Source organism: Ostrinia nubilalis, chromosome 11, assembly GCF_963855985.1.
Source record: "Ostrinia nubilalis chromosome 11, ilOstNubi1.1, whole genome shotgun sequence".
In the NCBI taxonomy this organism is placed as follows: domain Eukaryota; kingdom Metazoa; phylum Arthropoda; class Insecta; order Lepidoptera; family Crambidae; genus Ostrinia; species Ostrinia nubilalis.
In genome coordinates, this window is record NC_087098.1 from 3,133,859 (window position 1) to 3,155,427 (window position 21,569).

The 21,569-nt window shown below is 37.4% G+C and overlaps 1 protein-coding gene across 1 annotated transcript in view; it reads left to right on the plus strand.

Annotated features, from left to right (window-relative positions):
* The window catches only part of LOC135075966 (uncharacterized), a 67,637-nt gene extending 48,893 nt beyond the window's left edge, over positions 1-18,744 (plus strand). The window contains exons 3-6 of the mRNA XM_063970412.1: positions 10,245-10,345; positions 18,243-18,451; positions 18,494-18,595; positions 18,638-18,744. Of these exons, the coding sequence (XP_063826482.1) occupies positions 10,245-10,345; positions 18,243-18,451; positions 18,494-18,595; positions 18,638-18,744 (519 nt within the window). The remainder of the gene's footprint in view (positions 1-10,244; positions 10,346-18,242; positions 18,452-18,493; positions 18,596-18,637) is intronic.
* Positions 18,745-21,569: the final 2,825 nt, after the last annotated feature.

Genomic DNA, 21,569 nt, shown 5'->3' on the forward strand with positions numbered 1-21,569 from the left:
AGATCATTTCACAAAGACAGACCGCTTCAGCTAAAAAAGAAGCTAACCAAGACTAATAAAGAATTTCTAAAGTTAATTGGGTTGATAAAATGAATATTTTAAATATATCTCAACAAACATCGTACGATAACAGCATTGAAAGTTTTGAGTATCATTCGTACAAGCCATATGTGACAAGTTTTAACAAGAATGATGAAATACGAATACCTATCAACCAACAAGACTTGTACGTGTTACCTTCACTTAGTAATCTTTATATCGAAGGAAAAGTAATTGTGTATAACAGCACCACCAAAGAAAAAGTATCAAATGTACATTTCATAAATAATCCAGCTCTTTTTCTCTTCCAAGATATTAGATATGAACTAAATGGAGTAGAAATAGACAAAATTAAGAATGCAGGCATTACTACAACAATGAAATCGTACCTATCGTTAAATGACAATGAATCTAAATGTAGTCGAGTTTGGGGCTGGTCAACCATAGGAACAAACAATGCCAACGGTGGATCATTTTCTGCATCTATACCGTTAAATAGGATACTAGGATTTGCCGAAGACTATGAAAAAATTATTATTAACTGTAAACATGAGTTAGTGTTACTAAGAAGTAATACTAATCTTAATGCGGTGAAGTTAAATGCAGGCGAAGTTGTGGATGACATTATAATCAATAAAATTATATGGCGAGTTCCACACATAAAAGTTTCGGATCGTGAAAGGATTAACCTATTGAAACACTTGGAGAAAGATCGAGCTATTCCATTAGCGTTCCGTAATTGGGATCTGTATGAATATCCATTACTACCTAAAACACGTAAGCATACTTGGTCTATAAAAACTTCTTCGCAAATAGAGAAACCACGATTTGTTGTCATTGCCTTACAAACCAACCGTAAACATAATGTTGCATTGTCAATGGCAGAGTTTGATCATTGTCATGTGCGTGATGTAAGAGTGTTTTTAAATTCATCATATTATCCGTATGAAGGACTAAATGTTAGTTTTTCAGAAGATAGGTTTTCTTTATTATACGATCAGTATGCAAGATTTCAACAGTCGTATTACGGACGTCGGTCAGAGCCGTTGTTAAGTTTGAAAGAATTCAGAGACATAGCTCCTTTAATTGTTATCGACTGTTCGAGACAACACGAAACTTTAAAAGGTTCAATCGATGTGAGAGTTGAAATCGAAACAGACCAAGAAATACCAGATCAGACATCTGCTTATTGTTTGATTTTAAACGATTGTATATTCGAATACAAACCTTTGAGTAACATCGTTAAGAAAATATCATGAATAGCAATATAGTTGTCGATCTGCAAGGATTTAAAAATAATAGAAATGAATTTATAATAAAAGAATTTGCTATAGCTACTCAAGAGCATACCCATCTATTTTTAATCAAACCTCCATACCCATTCTGTTCATTAACTATTGAAGAGAAAAGACAAGTTTGCTGGATCGAAAAGAACAGAGGCTATCGGTGGAACGAAGGACATATTGACTACAGAGAGTTTCAAAGAATTATCGTACCTTATTTAAAAGGTAAACATATTCTTGTGAAAGGAGATGAAAAGATTAAATGGGTGCATAATTTATGTAATCAAAATAGTGTAATGGACGTAACTTGTCTAGGTGCTCCTAGTTTAAATACTCTTTACAATCTTTATTGTTTAGATAATCCCAAATTATTTAACTGTGTTAACCATGAAAAAATATGTGCATTAAAAAATGTAATATGTATAAAGAAATGGTGTGTTGAAAAAAATGTAGCAATATGATTGTACTGTACTTATTATTAGTTTAGTGTTACTTTAATTATTGTGTAAATAATGAGAGCTAATTACTGTTTTAAAAATATTTTAAATGATAAATAAATGTGTTATGTGTTTAATCAATAAACTGTTTCATTTTAGCAAAACCTAAATTATTTAATAAAAAAAAGTGTAAATGTATTCAATTTTATTAAGAACTTAACTAAACATAAACCTCTTATTTAAGCTGAATTGAATACTATTAACAAATACCCAGATATTATATCTTATAAATCAGTTTCATATTCGTAATAAAAGTCTAAAGGTTTAGATATGATTTTATGTTTTTTTACACATTTACAGTTAAACGGATAGTTATATGGATGAAATTTCATAAAATATAGTCTAAAACAACGCATAGGCTACTTTAACAACATATTATATTTAGCTGACTCAATTACGTTAGAACGGCTGAACGTATATGAACTTGATATAGAGATGGAATGGAATAACATGTTATAGGCTACTTTCTATCTTGGAAATAATATGTTATACATATGAAACTTATTATTTTTTTTTTACTTTAATCGTGTCAGAATACCTGAACACATAAAAATGAAATTTCACTAGCTCTCGCTTCGCTAGAGTTGCGTGCCATAGTAGAAGCTCTCCTACTTATCGTAGATGAATTCTTTAGCAAGTGATCAAGTCTCATAATGAATGCAAGCTCGTCAAACTCATGATTCAAGTATACATTAAAGAGATTTTAATTTTCTGATCTAGTCTGATCATAAAATATATGCTGTTGTAGTCTGATCATAAAATAAGTAAATGTTGTTGAAAAGATGAAGATTAGGGTATCTGGATCCTGAATGGTTGGATCCAGATACCCTAATCTTCATCTACTGGTACCAGCTGGTCTGATGATGGGACTGGAAGGTGGCCAAAAGAACTCCTAAACGAAACGGCGGAATCACATCGAGTTTGGGTTCATTGGATGTCTTTTCGAGATCTTTAAGTGCTAGATAATGTTCAGGGTCCTAATGATGGAGTCAGGGGGTAGCCATAGGAACTCTTAAACGAAACGGCGGAAACTCATCGAGTTTGAGTTCGTTGGATTTGTCTTTTCGAGCACTTTAATGCTAGATGATGTCCAGGGTCCTGATGATTTTTGGCTTTTTAGTGCTGTTAGTAATTAAAAGCGTGTTATTAGTTTTTTAAACTATTCTTATTTGACATTAAGGGCATATTTCACAATCGCTTAGTAAGGGCCTATTTCGCCACTTCTGGATAAGTGGAAGCCTGTCTGACTGATCATTTGACACATTTTTATAGAAAATAAGTGCTAGCTAGATTGATCCGACACTTAGAAGAATGGTAATACTCCTCTTCAAAAAAGGTGACAAAACCTTATTGAAGAATTATAGACCCATTTCGCTTCTGACCTTCTGAGCCATGTCTACAAGCTGTTTTCGATAGTCATTACGAATTGTCACGCTAGCAGGCTCGACAACTTTCAGCCCCCCGAACAATCCAGTTTCCGAAAAGGCTTTAGTAACTACCATATACCAAAATAATATACGCAACGGCAGATTATACGGAAGATCAAGGAGTATAATCAGCCACTTTGCGTTTGTGAACTATGAGAAAGCCTTCGATTCGTTTGAAACATGGGCAGTGCGTCAGTCTCTTCAACTGTGCCAAATTGACTATTGATACATTAAAGAGTTGAAAGGCTTGTACAAACACGCCACAGTGACAGTCCGTTTTAAGATCAGGACCCGAAACCAATCCAGTTGCAGCGAGGGGTGAGACAGGGAGACGTCATCACCACCGCCCTGGAAGATGTTTTCAAGCTTCTGGGCTGGAGCGGATTCAGCATAAATATCAACGGCGAGTACATCACCCAGACATCAGACGATACCATAGTCATGGCTGAGATCGTGGAAGATCTAGGCACAATGCTCGATGGCCTCAACAGAGTCTCTCAACAAGTGGGTCTCAAAATGAACATGGACAAGATTTAAAAATCATGTCTAAAGACCGTGTTGCACCCACTCCTCTATAAGTTGGAGACTCTACACTCGAGGTTGTTGACAATAATGTATACCTGGGACAAACAGTCCAGTTAGGTAGGTCCAACTTCGAAAAAAAAGTCAATCATCGAATCCAGCTCGGCTGGGCAGCCTTTGGGAAGCTTTACGATATTTTCACGCGGCTTCTCCGTCGCGTCGCCACTCCGCTTTAAATCCACTTTGAATCCGCTTTGAATCCGCTTGCAATCCGCCAGGGTGGCAAGGGCCTTAAAACTCAGAGGCACACTGATGTTCAAATACCGTAGCCGAGTCCTAAAGCCGCGGTACGCGTTCGCCACGAAAAGAGTGAGCAAGACAGCAATATCTCACTCACACGTTTCATGCCTTGTTTATAACGACTAGTCTTAACGCCCAGTTAATAAAACATCGAAACATTACAGATAATATCGCATATAAACAACAAAATTAAAATTAAAACTAAATGCATTCTGTCGAGAACACTGAGAATATTCCCGGGAGCGTTCTCAGTTCTCGAGAATATTCTCACTGGGAATATTGCCGGGAACGAGAACTTTCTCAGCGGCACATCTCTAGTTTTGAAATAAAACCGCCGAGGGCGGGGGTGAAAATCGCGCCGTGAGTTCTAGCTACGTTTAAATTATTTATTTATTTAAAGACTTTATTGCACACACAACTATGTTCTGTACAAAAAGGCGAGCTTAATGCCATACGTCATTCTCTACCAGCTGACCTTGAGCAAAACAGAGATATTTAGTAGGCGGTGCTAAAAAGCTACAAAAATGTACACAATATAATACATAAAATATTATAATATATATTTATACAAAATATATATGTTACGGTCAAAGTGATAAATGTGAAAATTATGAATAATCGCCGGTTATTATGAATAACTACCGCATGATTTGGTAAATGTGATTAATATGAGGTCATTTATGTGTGTATAAAACTAAATAGGCGGCTTAGGGGTGGCCCAAGGGCCACCCCCGCCGCACCTTAACCTATTTTTCACTTTAAATCAAAACATTATGTTATAGACATCATGGAAAAGTAATATTATGCAAAAAACATTCCAAACTTATTATGCCAAATTATATTAATATATTATTATGATATCAAAACGTTCAAAAGTTTGGCTGTACAGGAGCATGTACATAAAATGTTGTTCTCTTTTATGAAATTTGTTAGTACTAAGGTTGAATTATTAAATAATCACTGTTAAATGTGATTATTTTATCACTTTTACCGCGACTGTCGGTAATTATTCATAATAACCGGTTATTATTAATAATTTTCAATTTATCACATTAACCGTAACATATACATAAATACATACATATAATTTATATAAAATGGATGACGAGAGGTAAGGGAGGATAGGAGAGGATAAAGGAGAAAAGGAAAGAATAAGGGAGATCAAGACGACATGATGCGTTCAAGAAAATGTTTGCGCACAGAGTGTTTGAAAACAAACTTACTAGGAGCCTGCCTGATGTTCTCGGGAAGAGCGTTCCAAAGGCGAATGGAATTGAGGAGAAATGAATTAGAGAGGAAACCAGTGCGGTGGGAAGGAGTGGAGAGAAGGAGCGTGTTGGACGAACGAAGTTGACGTGCGTGCGTCGAACTCAGAAGTTTAAACTGTGTTTTCAAATAGGAAGGGGAGTTAGGGTCATTTAAGATGGTAAAAAGGGTGGTAAGGATTCTAACATTGCGCCGTGCAGGGACAGGTAGCCAATGGAGCTCAGACCGGTGGGAAGAGACATGGTCATATTTGCGAAGACAAAATATGAACCGGATGCAATTGTTCAGAAGGCGGTCCAGTTTGTTGAGGAGAACTTGATTAAGGTCCGGATAACACACATCAGCATAATCGATGACCGGAAGAATAAGAGCGTGGACAAGCGAAATCTTGGTTTTAACAGGGAGAAAATACTTCAATCTCCAAAGAGAGCGCAGTGTGCCGGTGACCCTTCGACTAACCTCGGAAACATGTGTCGTCCAGCTTAGAGTAGAATCGAGATATAGACCCAAATTTTTAACACTGGTACAGTATGGTATATCGACACCGTTATAGGCGACAGAAGCGACACCATCCAGATTTAAACGGCACAGTTGACTTTGGCTACCGATAATTATCGCCTGGCATTTGTTAGGGTTAACAGCGACGCCGTAACGATATGACCATACCCTGATATGCTCAAGGTCATCATTTATGCGTTGGACAGCCTGGTCAATTTCATCGAAGCGACAGTGCCGGTACAGTTGGAGGTCGTCGGCATACAGATGGTGAGATGAACCAATACCGAAGGTAATAGAATTGATAAAAATGGAGAAAAGAAGAGGAGAAAGTATACCACCCTGCGGAACACCAGTCACGAGGTCGCGCCAGTGGGAAATAATTTTATCTAAACGTACGGCCTGTTGGCGACCGCAGAGGTAGAAAGCGAACCAATTCATAACGACAGGTGACATATTGTAGCGGGATAACATGGAAAGGAGGACTTCATGGTCAACTTATTATCTTTCTAAATCTAAGTAAAATTTTAACTTCAATTACAGCTTAGTTCAAAGGAATGAAACATCTGGTTTGAGATGAAATAATGATAGAAACGAATAGAAAAACTGAAAGCAGAAAGAATTTAAATCCTAAGTAAGCCATTTTTGCATTAAAACTTTATCGTCAAAGACTAGATGTAAAAAACTAGCGCGAAACCTCACGAAGTCGGATTAAAACCGTCTGTTTGTGACAACTGTGCATCAGATTACGCATTTTTGTAGGAAAATAGCACTTATCACAACTAAATAAGGTACCCGAGTTCTTCTATGAATTACTCTTTTTGTAGATTCCCCGCGGTGATGATAAAAAACTTAGAAGTAGAGATAGGTTAAGGTTCTGTAGGAATAATAACTTAGGTAATAAAATATCGTCTTACCTGTTAATAACACTAGTCTTAAGTTATATTTCATTTGTACTAATCCATGGACCAACTGTAGTCTGAAATAAATCAAATGTTTTATTTGAATTTAAATAACTAAGATAATAAGTACAGTCACGGAATGAAAAGGTTCGTCAGTTTTCAAATTGATTCCATCAACGAATCGCGAGCACATATTATTACCTTTTGAAACTATGTTACAGAATAATCTCGAGTTAGAGAAAATAATCTTTAACTGTTCGCCAGTAAAGTTCAAAATTATTCAGATCAAAGTTGTTTTTTATTTAACTTGTCAAGAAGATTATTATGATTGATAAACTAAAACCTTCTTGTTGGTTCAACCTGCCATTATCTATTAAATAAAAAAACTACATTTTGTAACATTGCACTGATGATGATGGGATAGAAAAATAAACAAGCAAAACCTTATTCGTTAACAACCGTCATACTTATTTAAATGTTAGCAGCACTGTTTCTTGCACGGTGATGTTGGCAGGTTTGACTCTTACAGTATACCTAGTGCAAGCGAAAACCGACACTAAGGTGACGAACCTTTTCATTCCGCGACTGTACATTAACACTATTGTGAATGGGATACATAAATGTACTGAGTATAATGTCTGACTTACAAAGTTTTGTTACCAAAAAATTTAAGTAATTAGTTACTCAAATTAAACCAAAATTACCACTGACGGATGCTTTACTGTGTTTTTTCTTTGTGAACCGTCACAGATATTTTTACTGTACCTAGATACCAGGTACAAAAGGTGAAATTAATGTCATACTCCCAATCAACCCCTTTGGAAAATATACAACCATTAGGTAGGTAAGTAAAAGAAATGCTATTACGACTATGTATCTATGCTTGTTGCTTTCACCTTGTGGAGGTATATGAGCTGCCTAATCTCACAATCAGATTAGGAACGTTGTGCGACATTGTATCTATTGTGTTTTAATTTCAATTACTAAATGCCTCGTTTAATTAAATTAAACATTAAGAGACAGCATTATGTATAGTAATTACTACAACATTTTCACTAAGATAGGTTTACTTACATCATGTTTTAATAGCATTATCTATCTTGCAAATATCATTTCTTTCGTTTTGACAATGACAATAATCACATCATTTTAATTGCGACTTAATACTTATATAAATTCCTTGATGATTTTAATCTTCAGTAGGAACTTCCTTTATTAATTATAATAAGGTTTTATCTCGATTACACCCTGATATTATTAACCCCTCTACTAGTTAGCAGTTCATAAAAAGTTAATGTCTGCGTTCACTGGGTAAATGATAGGAAAACTTATTTATCTTTATGCGTGAAAAACTGTAGGCGCAAGTAGTCTACTAATGCGAGACATAATTTTATTTACGATCAGAAAAATTGCTGTATCTTAAGCTGTACGAACAAAGGTAGGTATTACGTGAAAGTCTAGCTAAACTTGCGAAAACGTATTATGCTTACACAATAGGCCTTTGGCTCACCGGTGCCATTATGCTCCATTTATAATCTACTACATGCATGATACGAGCGATACAGTATTAGTAATAGGCCAATCTATAGCATCTAAACAATACCTTTTGTGATGGCTAATCGAAGTGTGTAAGGTGAAAATGGCGTGGCAAAGTTATAATAATATTGTGTACTACATAATGTTATTATGATTAATTATAAATTGTAAAAAAGCTTTAATCATTGTATCGTCATCATCATTTCAGCCACAGGACGTCCACTGCTGAACATAGGCCTCCCCCAATGATTTTCACATCGCGTGATTGGTAGCGGCCTGCATCCAACGCCTTCCTACCTTTATGAGGTCGTCAACGACAATCTTTGTTCACTAATCCAATTAATTAAAATGGATGGATTTCCACAAGGACCAGGAGCTTCCAAGCTTTCTTTACCAGATTGTCGGTCCATAGAGTTCCCGAGGACTGCCTAAACTTCGTATTCCAGTCTGTGGTTGCTATTTGAGATTTTTTCTACTATAACGGCCATCATTTCTATTAGCAATGCGAATTCTTCGGTTACTTAGTTCTTTTCTTCTTCCACCAAAGCCCAGAGGATAGAGATGTGTTTGGATAGCCAAAAAGATTTGCTATAATCAAGGGGCTGTGACGGAGTAGATAGCTCGTAGGGATGATGGCCAGGGCAGAAAAGTTCTCGAGTGGCGACTATGGGCTGGAAGACGTACTTAGCGTGGACAGGCCCCCCACTAGGTGGACCGACGATCTGGTGAAGATCGCAGGAAGAGCCTGGATGCGGGAAGCGCAGGACCGGTCGTTATGGAAAGCCTTTGTCCAGCAGTGGTCGTAATTTGGCTCAAACGAACGTTCGTTCGTTCGTTCGTTCGTTTCAGCCAAATGACGTCCACTGCTGGACAAAGGCCTCCTCCAAGGTTTTCCACAATGCACGGTCCTGCGCTGCCCGCATCCAGGCTCTTCCCGCGACCTTTACGAGATCGTCGGTCCACCTAGTAGGAGGCCTGCCCTGCCGGAGGAGATCCGCAGGAGAACCAAAGTGACCGACATAGCTCAAACGAACGATCCAAACAAATTATATTTTCACATCACCTCTCCGCTCCTCTTCAGCTTGGTATACAAACAGCTTCGTAGTAATCGGGCCTTGCAGAGTGCCTTAAATATAATTAATGACGTGACAGTACAACAGTATAGTACTTGTTACTAATACGATCACGTGCTTCTTAAACACAGCTGCGTTTACGTCAAAGTACTAACTTAATTAAAACTTCAGACACATTAGAAAGTCTCTCGCGTCTCAAGGTCGTGTATATTTTGAAAGTAAACCCTGTAGACGGTAAAATATTGAATAACAAAGACCAATTTGATTAGGTAATTCTCTTATTTATGATCTTCTAAAACTGACTTAAGTCTGAAGAAAGAGACTTATGCCCGTTTTCATCATCAATTCCTAATTTTTAAGTGACCCCTATGGTAACACATAACAGGAATTTTGTTTTCATAGGGGTCACTTAAAAATTAGGGATTGTTGATGAAAACGGGCATTAATGTTAAATCTCACTTAATGTTTTTTTTAATTAATCTATCATATAAACTAATACTTTACTATGAGAAAGTTTCTGGCAACGTGCTACGTATGGATTTTTGTTTCTCCTTCACGCAAAAACAACTGGACGGAATAAGATGTTAAACTTTTACTTTCCACTACATTTAAAAGAAGCAACTGGACTTTAACGCGATATTTATTACGTAGTTACTAAAGTACTTACAACTTGACGTTTGTAGGTACATTTATTATGACTGTACTACACAAGTACGAGTACATACAAACTTCAAGCTGTAAGTAGGTACTAGTGTACTGCATAATAAATAATTCGCGTTTAAGTTGCGTTTCTCTCAATTTCAAATACATAAACAAACATGGACGGATGTGAAAAAAACTTACACATAAAAACTTCAATAATAATTATGTTTCAAAATCTAATGGTTTTATTTGTTTGTTTCAGAGTAAAACACTAGATTTAGCGCTAGTGTCAATATACAGAGGAGGAGTGGAGCTGGCGTCCGTCAGCCAATATGCAGGGTCACCATACAATACTACAGATAGGTGAGTATTCTTCTTCTTTACATAAGACGACGTTATCAAAGTCTTCTTCTTCTTCTTTAAAAAAGTAGGTTTTGTTTCGTATGAACATTGTAAGTACAATAAAAAACCTTGGGGGAGGCCTTTGTCCAGCAGTGGACGTCATTTGGCTGAAGCGAACGAACGAACAATAAAAAATAATAAACGGTGAATAATTGTCACCTACGCATATATTGTGATGATAGTGAAACGGCTGTGCCACATTTTGTCTAAGGGGTAGAGTTTGCTTAGTCAGAGCTTCTAGTTAGGAGCTTGGCTCTATACATACACTCGGCATCAAATAAATCGCACCTCCCGCGACAAGCACTTATCAAACGTATGCATCCCCACTTCCCACCAATATTGGTACCATAAGCAGCCAACACATTACAACAATAAAAATCACAAACTAAATCACCGCACTGCAATTGGAGTACTCCACTAGCTCCAATTGCAGGAGCATAACAATATCACTCATTAAAAAAAAAAACATTGGTACCATTTGAAAGCCTAGTTTTAAACTTCATTTCATTAAAGGAATGGTTTTTACCCCAAAAATGTATCTTTACAAGGATCCAGAGTCACTTCTTCAAAAAATAGGTAGTTACGCTATAGCCATTTTTTATGACTATAAAACTGTTAAGTTGGGATTAATCGCTATCCATCTGTTAAAGAGGACACGTGAGATCTTTATTTGGTTTTATAACCATAAAAATTGGTCTAATTGATCCCAGAGGTGAGCCCAAAGTGAGGTCTATTTTCAAGTCACATTTATGGTATATGTTAATCATTTATTTAGAAATGAAATGTATTTTTCTTTAAGGATGTTTATTGGGCTTTCAAATAACACCAATATTGTTGGGGTACCATAATTGTGTCAGAAGAAAATCTTTAAAGTTCACGTCGCGGAAGGTGCGTTTTATTTGATGTTGAGTGTATAAGATCTGACAACTTTTTACAATACGAGCCGTATTGTCTACTCCATACGGTATCGTGGTGTCTTGACAACATTTACACGGTTAGGTCAAAAGTCTGAAAAACAGCTTAGTCGTATCGAATAGGCAGATTTTAGTAACTTAGCTGACCCGGCGAACTCCGTACCACCTATGTATAAGATATTAAACTTTCGCGTTCCATTTCAACCTATGTTTATTCGAAATATTAAAGGAATTTAACTGTGAAATATTTTTTCAAATAGGTCTTGTATTCTCGGATCCTATTTAAAACAAATAGCCAAATCTTTCCTCTTGTTAAAATTTGTGTACATTAGCTGATTCACTACTTGCTGATTATTTCACTTTTGAACTTTAGATCAAGTATTTCTACTACAAACCAAAATTTAGACAAAGTCGCCGACAAAAGCTAGTTGTAGTATGTACTTAAATGTACTACATAAAGGAAGAAACTTAAGCTGCATCGTCCCGAGCCGGCTGGGTTCGTTTGCCACCAATTTGGCCACGTCTCGTCGCGCCGCGTCGCCTGCCGCCGCAAATTGCCTACATGCTTCTATAGGTTTTACCGCAGTTATAATAAAGTTCAAATTCAGTAGACTTGCACATGGTACGAGTACATGCATCGCAGACATTGTTAATGGTCTGTGGCAACGCTAAATCGGCTTTAGGCTTTGGATGCGCGCCGCGATAAGTTTTTAAGGCGCCATTTTATCGATTTTACATTTTGACGTCTAAAATCATCGATAAGATCTATCGCGCGCATCCCAGACCGGTTGGGTTTATCTCCCACGTGATATTTTTTTACACAGAACGGGAAAGCTGGTCTGATTGTTTAATGGAAATAGTAGTTTAGCCGAAATTGGAAGTGAGCTCTACCCGGAATCGTCAACCACAGAGGAACTGGCTTTCTTTCCTCCAACTGAAATTTTCCGAAGTAGATAAATGGTTCTATTGAAACCTATTAAGTTTATTATTTCGTTTTTCCGAGCCTTCTTTATTTTTGGAATACTAAACGCCTTTAAAAATATTTTAAGTTAAACTCAGAGGCTGAAAACTATTGATAACATAACATATAATACCGATTTTCTACGAGCCTCTTGCTAAATTTTCTTGGCTCTATCTTAAATAATAAGTGTGTACGAACGGATTAATAAAAGGTCACGACATACAACCTTTTATCGTCACTTTTATCGACCTTGAGTGAGGGCCACGGGACTACTTGAAAAGCTACGAGTACGTGAAATAATGTGATCTTACTGAATACCTTTGTCGATTGCAGCTTTATGTAGCTTACGAAAACGAAAACCCGCGCGCATAGACAAATAGCGTACGTTTTGGAATCGATATCTATTTCGAATATTGGTAGTTGCAAATGGTAACGGAGTCTAACTTTCTTATTAAGTAATTAAGGAGAGTGGAGATTTAATCTTAATAATGCAGAATATTGCGTTTTATTACATTAATCGGATTTTTGTTGCTAGAAAGTGGTGATTTGTGTTACATAAAACTAAAATGTAATACTGCTGTATGCACATTTTCAGTATTTTCTTTTTTAAGCTATGCTGTGAATATCGCTACATTTAAAGTAAGAATAAATATTTACACTATTGTATGAATTCTATTTCAAAAAGACTTTTTCACATTGAACCTGTATCTATTCATTTAACAGTCAGCTCGAAAGTAATTCAAAATCTAGACCAATTCTAATTTTCTTCAGCAATAACAATAAACTAGGTGCTAAAAGTGGTAAACACATAAACCGTACCATAAGTCCTTACTTAAGAACTATTTAATGTGTTTACGTATGTCTTATCCCAACTAATATTATAAATGCGAAAGTAACTCTGTCTCTCTGTCTGTCTGTCTGTCTGTCTGTCTGTCTGTTACGCTTTCCCCCTTAAACCTCGCAACCGATTTTGATGAAATTTGGCATAGAGATAGTTTGAGTCCCGGGAAAGAACATAGGATAGTTTTTATCCCGGTTTTTGAAACAGGGACGCGCGCGATAAAGTTTTTCTGTGACAGACAAAATTCCACGCGGGCGAAGCCGCGGGCGGAAAGCTAGTACCTCCATAAAGCGTAATAAAACTATTAACGAACCAACCAACTGCTTGGAGTGCTGTAGACTGTAGATCGTTTAGAACTGTCTTTCGCACGTACGAGTTAGTGTCGCATAGCTAAGTTTAAGCGGATTCATTGAAAGTTTTTAGCCTCTGGGACCTGACTTAGTCGAGTTTAAGATGTACTGGCAACACACGACGCTAAGCATGTGTATACAAGAACTTATAGAGTAAGAGCTAGTGAACGCCAGACCTACGTCATTTTATAAAAGCTGAAAGTTTGTCAGCGTATGCTCCCAATATGTATAATATTTGGGCAATAAATAGAAGTATTTTCTCCAACAGCCAGACAGTTTTCACAGTTCCAACTCCTTGCCAGACAGTTTTTTTAGGGTAGCTCCCAAAGCCACGATGACCCAAACTTCATAATTCACCAACATTATATCCTATATTGGGAGCATACGCTGGAAAACTTTCAGCTTTTATAAAATGACGTAGGTCTGGCGTTCACTAGCTCTTAGTCTATTATAGGTACTAGCACTTAAGTCAGTCAGTATGCTCTGTCACGTCATAATTCTTTTATGTCAATGTCACCCCTGCTGCACCGCTCCTATACCTCAGGCACTGAGTTAAGCGCCACTATAGTACAGTCGCGGAATGAAAAGGTTCGTCACCTTAGTGTCGGTTTTCGCTTGCAGTAGGTACTGTAAGAGTCAAACCTGCCAACATAACCGTGCAAGAAACAGTGCTGCTAACATTTAAATAAATATGACGTTTGCTAACGAATAAGGTTTTGCTTGTTTATTTTTCTATCCCATCAGTGCAATGCAATAATGACATTGACCAATTGACAATAGTTTTTTTTATTTAATAGAAATAATAATGGCAGGTTGAACCAACAAGAAGGTTTTAGTTTATCAATCATAATATTCTTCTTGACAAGATAAATCGTCAAACAACTTTGATCTGAATAATTTTGAACTTTACTGACGAACAGTTAAAGGTTATTTTCTCTAATTCGAGATTATTCTGTAACATAGTTTCAAAAGGTAATATTATGTGCTCGCGATTCGTTGAAGGAATCAATTCGAAAACTGACGAACCTTTTCATTCCGTGACTGTACATAAGAATATTTTTTGTGACGAAGAAATAGGTAAGTACTTTAGTGAACTTTTCATCAATAAAAGTTACAAGTTATTTCAAGTAACTTTAGCACTATGGTTTCACGTTGTTCACAGGTTATGCATAAATGAAACTTGCAAATGTTGACAGGCTCACAAATACTTTCTACACTCACTTAACAAAGTTACGAAGAGTGCCACAGTCATTTTTATATTCACACCTCTCATTCCATCCCCCTAAAACCTAAAACAAAGAAAAAAAAGCGAAACATCTTCAAAATTTGTATCAAAACTCCAAACTTCGAAACATGTTCCACCAAACACGTATGAGAGCTCGCAAAATTCCCTCAACTTTCACTCCTACACCTACTGCAAGCAAGTCAAAGATTAGTGTGGAACTCAATTAAACCAACGAAGTTCCCCGGATCGCGATCCGTGTGATTAAATTTTCCCAGGAAAAGTGCCTCGTGATCCGAATTCCGGAATAACTTGCGGTGCAGGATAGTGTTGCGTGTAATCGATACGGCATCGATTGTTAGTCGGTACGCCATTTGTTAATAAGTCGATAAAATTGTAGCGATATCTCTAATATTTTTTTTTTAAATTCTCGTGTTTGTAAAAATAACTTCCCCAAAACTTCTTGACCGATTCTTATAAAATTTAGTGTGTAAGTAACTAAATACTTAGTAAGTTTGAGAATAGATAGAATGTACCTAAACTATTTTTATACGATAAAAAAATATGATTTTGAACTTTCGCGTTGCATAATTTAATTAATTTGAATAGGTTTTTACGCGATACACGGATAGATAATACTGATTTATTATACCAATAAGTACAAAACAACGCTTGCTGGGTCAGCTAGTTATAATAATAAAAGTAACAAATCCTTGTAAACTGTTAGTGAATTAACTGTAATCAATAGTAATCTTCATAAATATTCAAAGGTCGACGGTGATTGAACTAGCTAGTAGCCCGCGCTAGTTCAATCACTTCAAGTTGGTAGGTATATTAAACAAATTAACCTCTAATTCTATAAGTATCAATATAAATCGATACGAATTATAAACACTATGGCATCGATAGTAATATACTTAGGCTGAATTGCACCACCATTATTTTAACCGTAACAATAACATTAACCAGGGGTTTTTGTATGGAGTTTGACAGATTTTTGACGTTTGTCAAAGTTAAAGGAAGATGGTGCAACTGAGCCTTAGTGTAAGTTTCTTAGAATCGATATCGAAAATGGCATCATCGATAAAATTATTAAATTTTCCCGCAATACTAGTGCATGTCCTGAGCAGGATTGGAATTCGGCTAATAATTGTTTATGCCAAAATAACGCGGGGTTGGAGCTAGTTTTACAATTAATTTAATTTTAACTGGGTTGCATGGGTCATGCCCGCGAATACCTCTGAAGTTTGCGGTGTACTAGTTCGTGATAAACTCCTTGGAAGGAGTAAGTAAGGACTCCGTTTTTAAACACTACAAAAGACTTATTTCTTTCATCTAAAGTGTAAATACAAACCTTTATTTCTATTTATAGATATCTTATAATTTCCTGGTTTATCGCAATGTTTTAGTTAGTAGTTTTTAAAAATTTTGACATTATTGAAAACAAAATTACACACGGTTATTTAGGATCGTACTATGAACCTGATTAGGCATGAATAAACTAGTGCTTACAATTTAACCTGAAATAAAATAAGCCTACTTATTATGGAGTTAATAACAACACAAAAACTGATTAATTATCTCAGAATTGAAAACCACTTATTAGGTTTTAAGGACAATGCCATCCCTTTGTAGTCTTCCTCATTATCTTGATATTCCAACCCCATTGAAACTCAATCTAAATCCAAAGGCTAATTTGAATCGTCATCGTTCTCAACTTACAATAAGATGGCATTGATTTCTTTCGTAAGAATCACAAGGCAATAATAATAATAATAAATACTCTTTATTGTACACCACATAAAAAGAAACAGAAAGAAAAGGAACACATAAGGTACAATTAGGCGGTCTTATCGCTATGAAGCAAATAATATGAATAATTAAAAAATACTTTGACAAAAAAAATGATTTGCTAAGTTCCCAACTACCTATCCAATTTGCATTAAAATAATTATGCACTACGAATAATTAGGTAGGTTCATTCAGAATACAGATTATTACAGATACAACCGTTTCATGTTTTCTAAGGTTGAGTTGCACCACCTAACTTTGACCGTAACTGTAACGTTAACTGTTGTTTTTTGTATGGAGTTTGACAGATTTTTGACGTTTGCCTAAAGTAAGATGGTGCAACCCAGCCTAAGTCACTAGCAGCTTCTTATTAACCCTCCGTGTACGAGGTGACTAAAAGTTACGTCCCGTACCAGGTGGGGTATGACACACCCCAATATACAAAGTGATAAAATTTTCATTCAACATTTTTTTAGGTGCAATTTAATATTTAATATTGATTATTTACGTATGCTAATTAGGTTTAAGAAATGCTCTGAGCTGAAAATATGTATTATAACATTTTTATCATAAAAAAACAAAAAGACACAATTTCCGTTGTTCTTGTAATTTAGGAATCAGTTTCCTATGTATAATTTTTAATTAGTGCCTTTAATTATGACAACAGTTTTTATTTAACAAAGTACAAGTATTTACTTATAATTTAAAAGTAAATTAAAAACTGGAAGGACATAAATTTGTTTTGATCATCGGTTTTCAATTTACCACAATTCTGATGAAAGAAAATGAGCATGCTCAATGCATAAAATGGGAGCGTAACAATTTTATTTATTTATAAAATATGTTATTCCATTTCAGTAGCCCATAAATTGTATCACCAAGTATAAATTGTAGCCCATAAGTGTATGTTCACATACATCTTCGGATCTCAGTACTAAACTTCCAGATTCGCACTAAAAGTCATCTCATTTGACTAAAAGTGCTTGAAAATTTCAGATACCATAAAAATCACGAAAAATAATATTTGTATTGAATTTTATTCAATTGACAAAGCTAAAAATACATAAATTACACCAAAACTGTTATATTATTTTTTTTAACTTTTTAACAACGTCCCGTACCAGGTGGGGTGTGTGACACCCACACGCACTTTAAAGGCATGTAACTCAGTTGGTAGTCACCGCTGGACTGATTTTGCAACGCTGATTGAAGCAGCAGTGTCATAATTTCAGCTACTGAGAATTTCAAATTCAGCACTTGCAAATTTTTGAAATTGTGGCTATTTTTAAAGGACTGGGGTGTGTCACACCCCACCTCGTACAGCGAGGGTTAAGAATAACGGTGTTGCGGACTCACACGGTCGCCTCTTTGGCCGCTCGACACTGGCCACTAAAAGAAACTATGTTCTTTTTTCTCGACGACTTATATCGATGTTCTTTTGTTTTTTCTTGCTTCGAAATTGTTTTCGACCTTCTATTGATGAAAATTCGCAAGTCGAATTTGTAAAATAATTTTAATTAACAGTCACGTTTTACCCCGTAAATTGAGTACCTATTAATACTTAAAGAGGTTTCTATCGCCCGTATTCACAAACGATGCTTACTTAAGTGAAGCAGCAAATCGAGCGCACAGCGTTGAATACAGCTCTGTGATTGTTTCGTGTGTCACCCTGTGCATCCACGCGCACTGTGAAACCTCATAGTAATGTTTGTGAATACGGGCGTATGCTCTGTGGTAGCGTCAGATTATTTGATAGTTCTAACCAACATTTTTCTTCAGACAGGTGAACCTAAAGATCAGCTCGCAGCTCGGCGACTGCTTCAACTGGAGCATGGCGCCGTCCCAGAGCGAGCTGGTGGTCTTCTCGCGGATCAGCGAGCCAGCAGTGGACTTAGAGACCACGCCGCCCGACGGGCCGTGGTTAGAGGCCACGGCGGCCGCTGTGCCGTGGAGCCTTGGCGTGGATATCGCCATTTGGAATGCAGTAGGTTAGTAAGTTCATGGTCTTCTCCTGATCAACGAACCTGCAGTGGGGATAGAAACCACGCCGCCCGACGGGCCGTGGTTAGAGGCCACGGCGGCCGCTGTACCGCGGAGCCTCGGCGTGGATATCGCCATTTGGAATGCAGTAGGTTAGTAAGTTCATGGTCTTCTCCTGATCAACGAACCTGCAGTGGGGCTAGAAACCACGCTGCCTGACGGACCGTGGTTAGAGGCCACGGCGGCCGCTGTACCGTGGAGCCTCGGAGTGGATATCGCCATTTGGAATGCAGTAGGTTAGTAAAATTACACAATGTGGACCGACGACCTCATAAAGGTAGCAGAAAGGCGCTGGATGCAAGCTACCAACGGGGCTTTGTGGAAATCATTGGGGGAGGCCCATGTTCAGCAGTGGACTGTGGATACCATATGGCTGAATGATGATGAGGTTCGTAAACTGTAGGCAGGCCTCCACTGAGTGGACTGACGATCTAGTGAAGATCGCAAAAGCACTTAAATTTAGGCGGCACAGGATCTGTCATCAGTGTGTGACATTAATTTTGGTTGAAACGAGGATAGTAAGCCATGAAATTAGACTTAGATTCAGAGACCACGTCGCCTGATTAAGAATATAGATTTAAGTTGTTCCAATTCACGCACTAATGGAGAATTCAAGTGACACGAATATTATTCACGATTTTACCTAATCTAGTTCCTATGCATATCGATTTGACCTTTTCTAAGATCTAATTCGAAGTTTCTAACAATTTGGCCCTCTATTACCTAATAATAAATAACTAGGCCCAACACCCACGAAACTTGAAAAATTTCACGCACGCCAAACAGCAATGATAACTTTCCCTAAAATATCGTCCCAAAGAGTTGGTTCCGAGGATTAATGGAAGTGAGCAACTTGCTTGCCCCTTAAAACTTTTTGTACCCAATTTTTTCCTTCCCAACTCGGGCAACCGCGATAGTTAACAACAACACTACTCATCTATCAAATTGCAGGTTGGGCGGGCTGGGGAGAGTGGGGGGCGTGTAGCCGGACCTGTGGTGGGGGGAAGCAGACTAGAAGAAGGTATTGCTCAAGAACTACCTGCGAAGGCTACGGCGAGCAGGGCCGCTCCTGTAATTCTTTCGACTGTGAAGGTAAGTTCGCCAATCAATTGCAAGTTTGTACGTGAAGGGTAATTTGCTAGTTTGACTTCGGTTCGGCCTCGTTAGCAATTAGTCGATGCTTTAATTAATGTTATTCAACGCCATGTTGTGTTATGCTTAATGCTCGAATGTGTTATTCTAACGATGGATTGATTTAACTGTGTTGTGTTTAATATTCGTATTTATTTGTATCTCATTGAGAGGCATAACAAGGCAAACAACAATCAAAATTCATTGACGATTTAATTAGAAAACGTTGTCTATTTAAATGGAGTTAGCAACTAGCACATAAGCAAAGAAAATGGTAGAGCAAAAGCCTTTAAATTTAAAGTGCATCTCTAGTTTCCTTTTGGAAACTATGAATACAGTGAAAAAGTAAACACTTTTATCTACCGTTTATTGTAGGTATAGAGTCAAATTATTATTTAAAATTATGATACAAAAATTTAACACGAAATAGCAACTGCAGTACCCTCGGTCACTCATGTTATTAGTACCAACAAAATCTTAAATGGCAGTCCATTACAAATACTAATAAAAATACAAATATCTTTATTCTATGTATAAGGAGATGTTAGGCTGGTTTTAGAATCGCGCTGACGCACGCTGACCGTTGGCGCTGAAGGCCAAAATGTGTGAAAAATCAGCGCTGACGATTCTAAAGCCCGCCTTAGATTGTAGATTGTAGAAGTATGTTACACATTTTAAAGATAATATTTTTTACCCAGGAACAATAAACCCCCTCGCGCCGAGTTCCCGCCGCAACTTCCACCCTGCGCAGGCGCGCTGGGGCGCAGTCCCGGACAGACCGCACGCGTTCAGTCTGCGGCCTAACTCCTACATCTGGATCGCTTCGTCAGAACTATTTGCTGCGGGCAGCACGTTTCCTAGGGAGTTCACGCTGTTCGTCTCGTTGAGGCTACGGCCTGAGGTGAGTTTAGATATACAGGAAGAGAGATCAAAGTAATTTATTCAGTTAGGACTCAAGGCACCAGAAGGACCAGTTTGTAGGCATCTGGATCGCTTCGTCAGAACTCTTTGCGGTGGTGGGCAGCACGTTTCTTAGGGAGTTTACGCTGTTCGTCTCGTTGAGGCTACGGCCTGAGGTGAGTCTGAGCTGGACAATGAAGTACGCTACGGCCTGAGATGGGTCTAAGCTCGATATTAAAGTGGAAAGGTATAGTCCTGGACAGATAGCAGATGTTCAGTCTGCGGCCAAACTCCTACATCTGGATCGCTTCATCAGAACTCTTCGCGGCGGGCAGCACGTTTCCTAGATAGTTCACGCTGTTTGTTTCGCTGAGGCTACGGCCTGAGGTGAGTTTAGGGTTGATTTGAAAGTGGTAAGATGCCTTTCTGGAAAGATCTCACACGTTTATTTTGCGGCTAAACCTTACATCTGGATCGTTTCGTCGGAACTCTTTGCAGCAGGCAGCATATTTCCTAGAGTGGGGGGGGGCCTAAATGTTAGGAACCAGTTATACAGAACTATAGAGACTTTTTAGGTTCAACCAGCAGAAGTTACCCGTTTTGATCAGTAAACCCTCTATTCGATATCTAAACAACTGTTTAAAGGATTGAAAACTTCTAGATTACGAAACATTTATAAAGTCTTTCCTAAAATATTTATTTGAATAGAAAGTCAGTTGAAGTTTTGGTAACTTCTACTGTCTTATTTTTATACTGGAATCATTATAAGCTCTTCGACTTTAAAAACAAATTCCCCAGGGAATCCTCTTTACTAATATCCGTGGTTAAGGTCTGAGAGAGGAAACTTTTAGAAGCCATCCATCTTCTGGTACAAAGTACAAAGATGTAGTGCTATTTTGTTTTCACATTTGCATGTTTACATACTCAAAGTACACAACAAAGTCACTCCTGCTAATGTGCGCTTGGATCTTTTAAACTACGCAACGGATTTTAATTTAGTTTTCAGCAAATACGGAGAATAATTCTAAAGGAAGG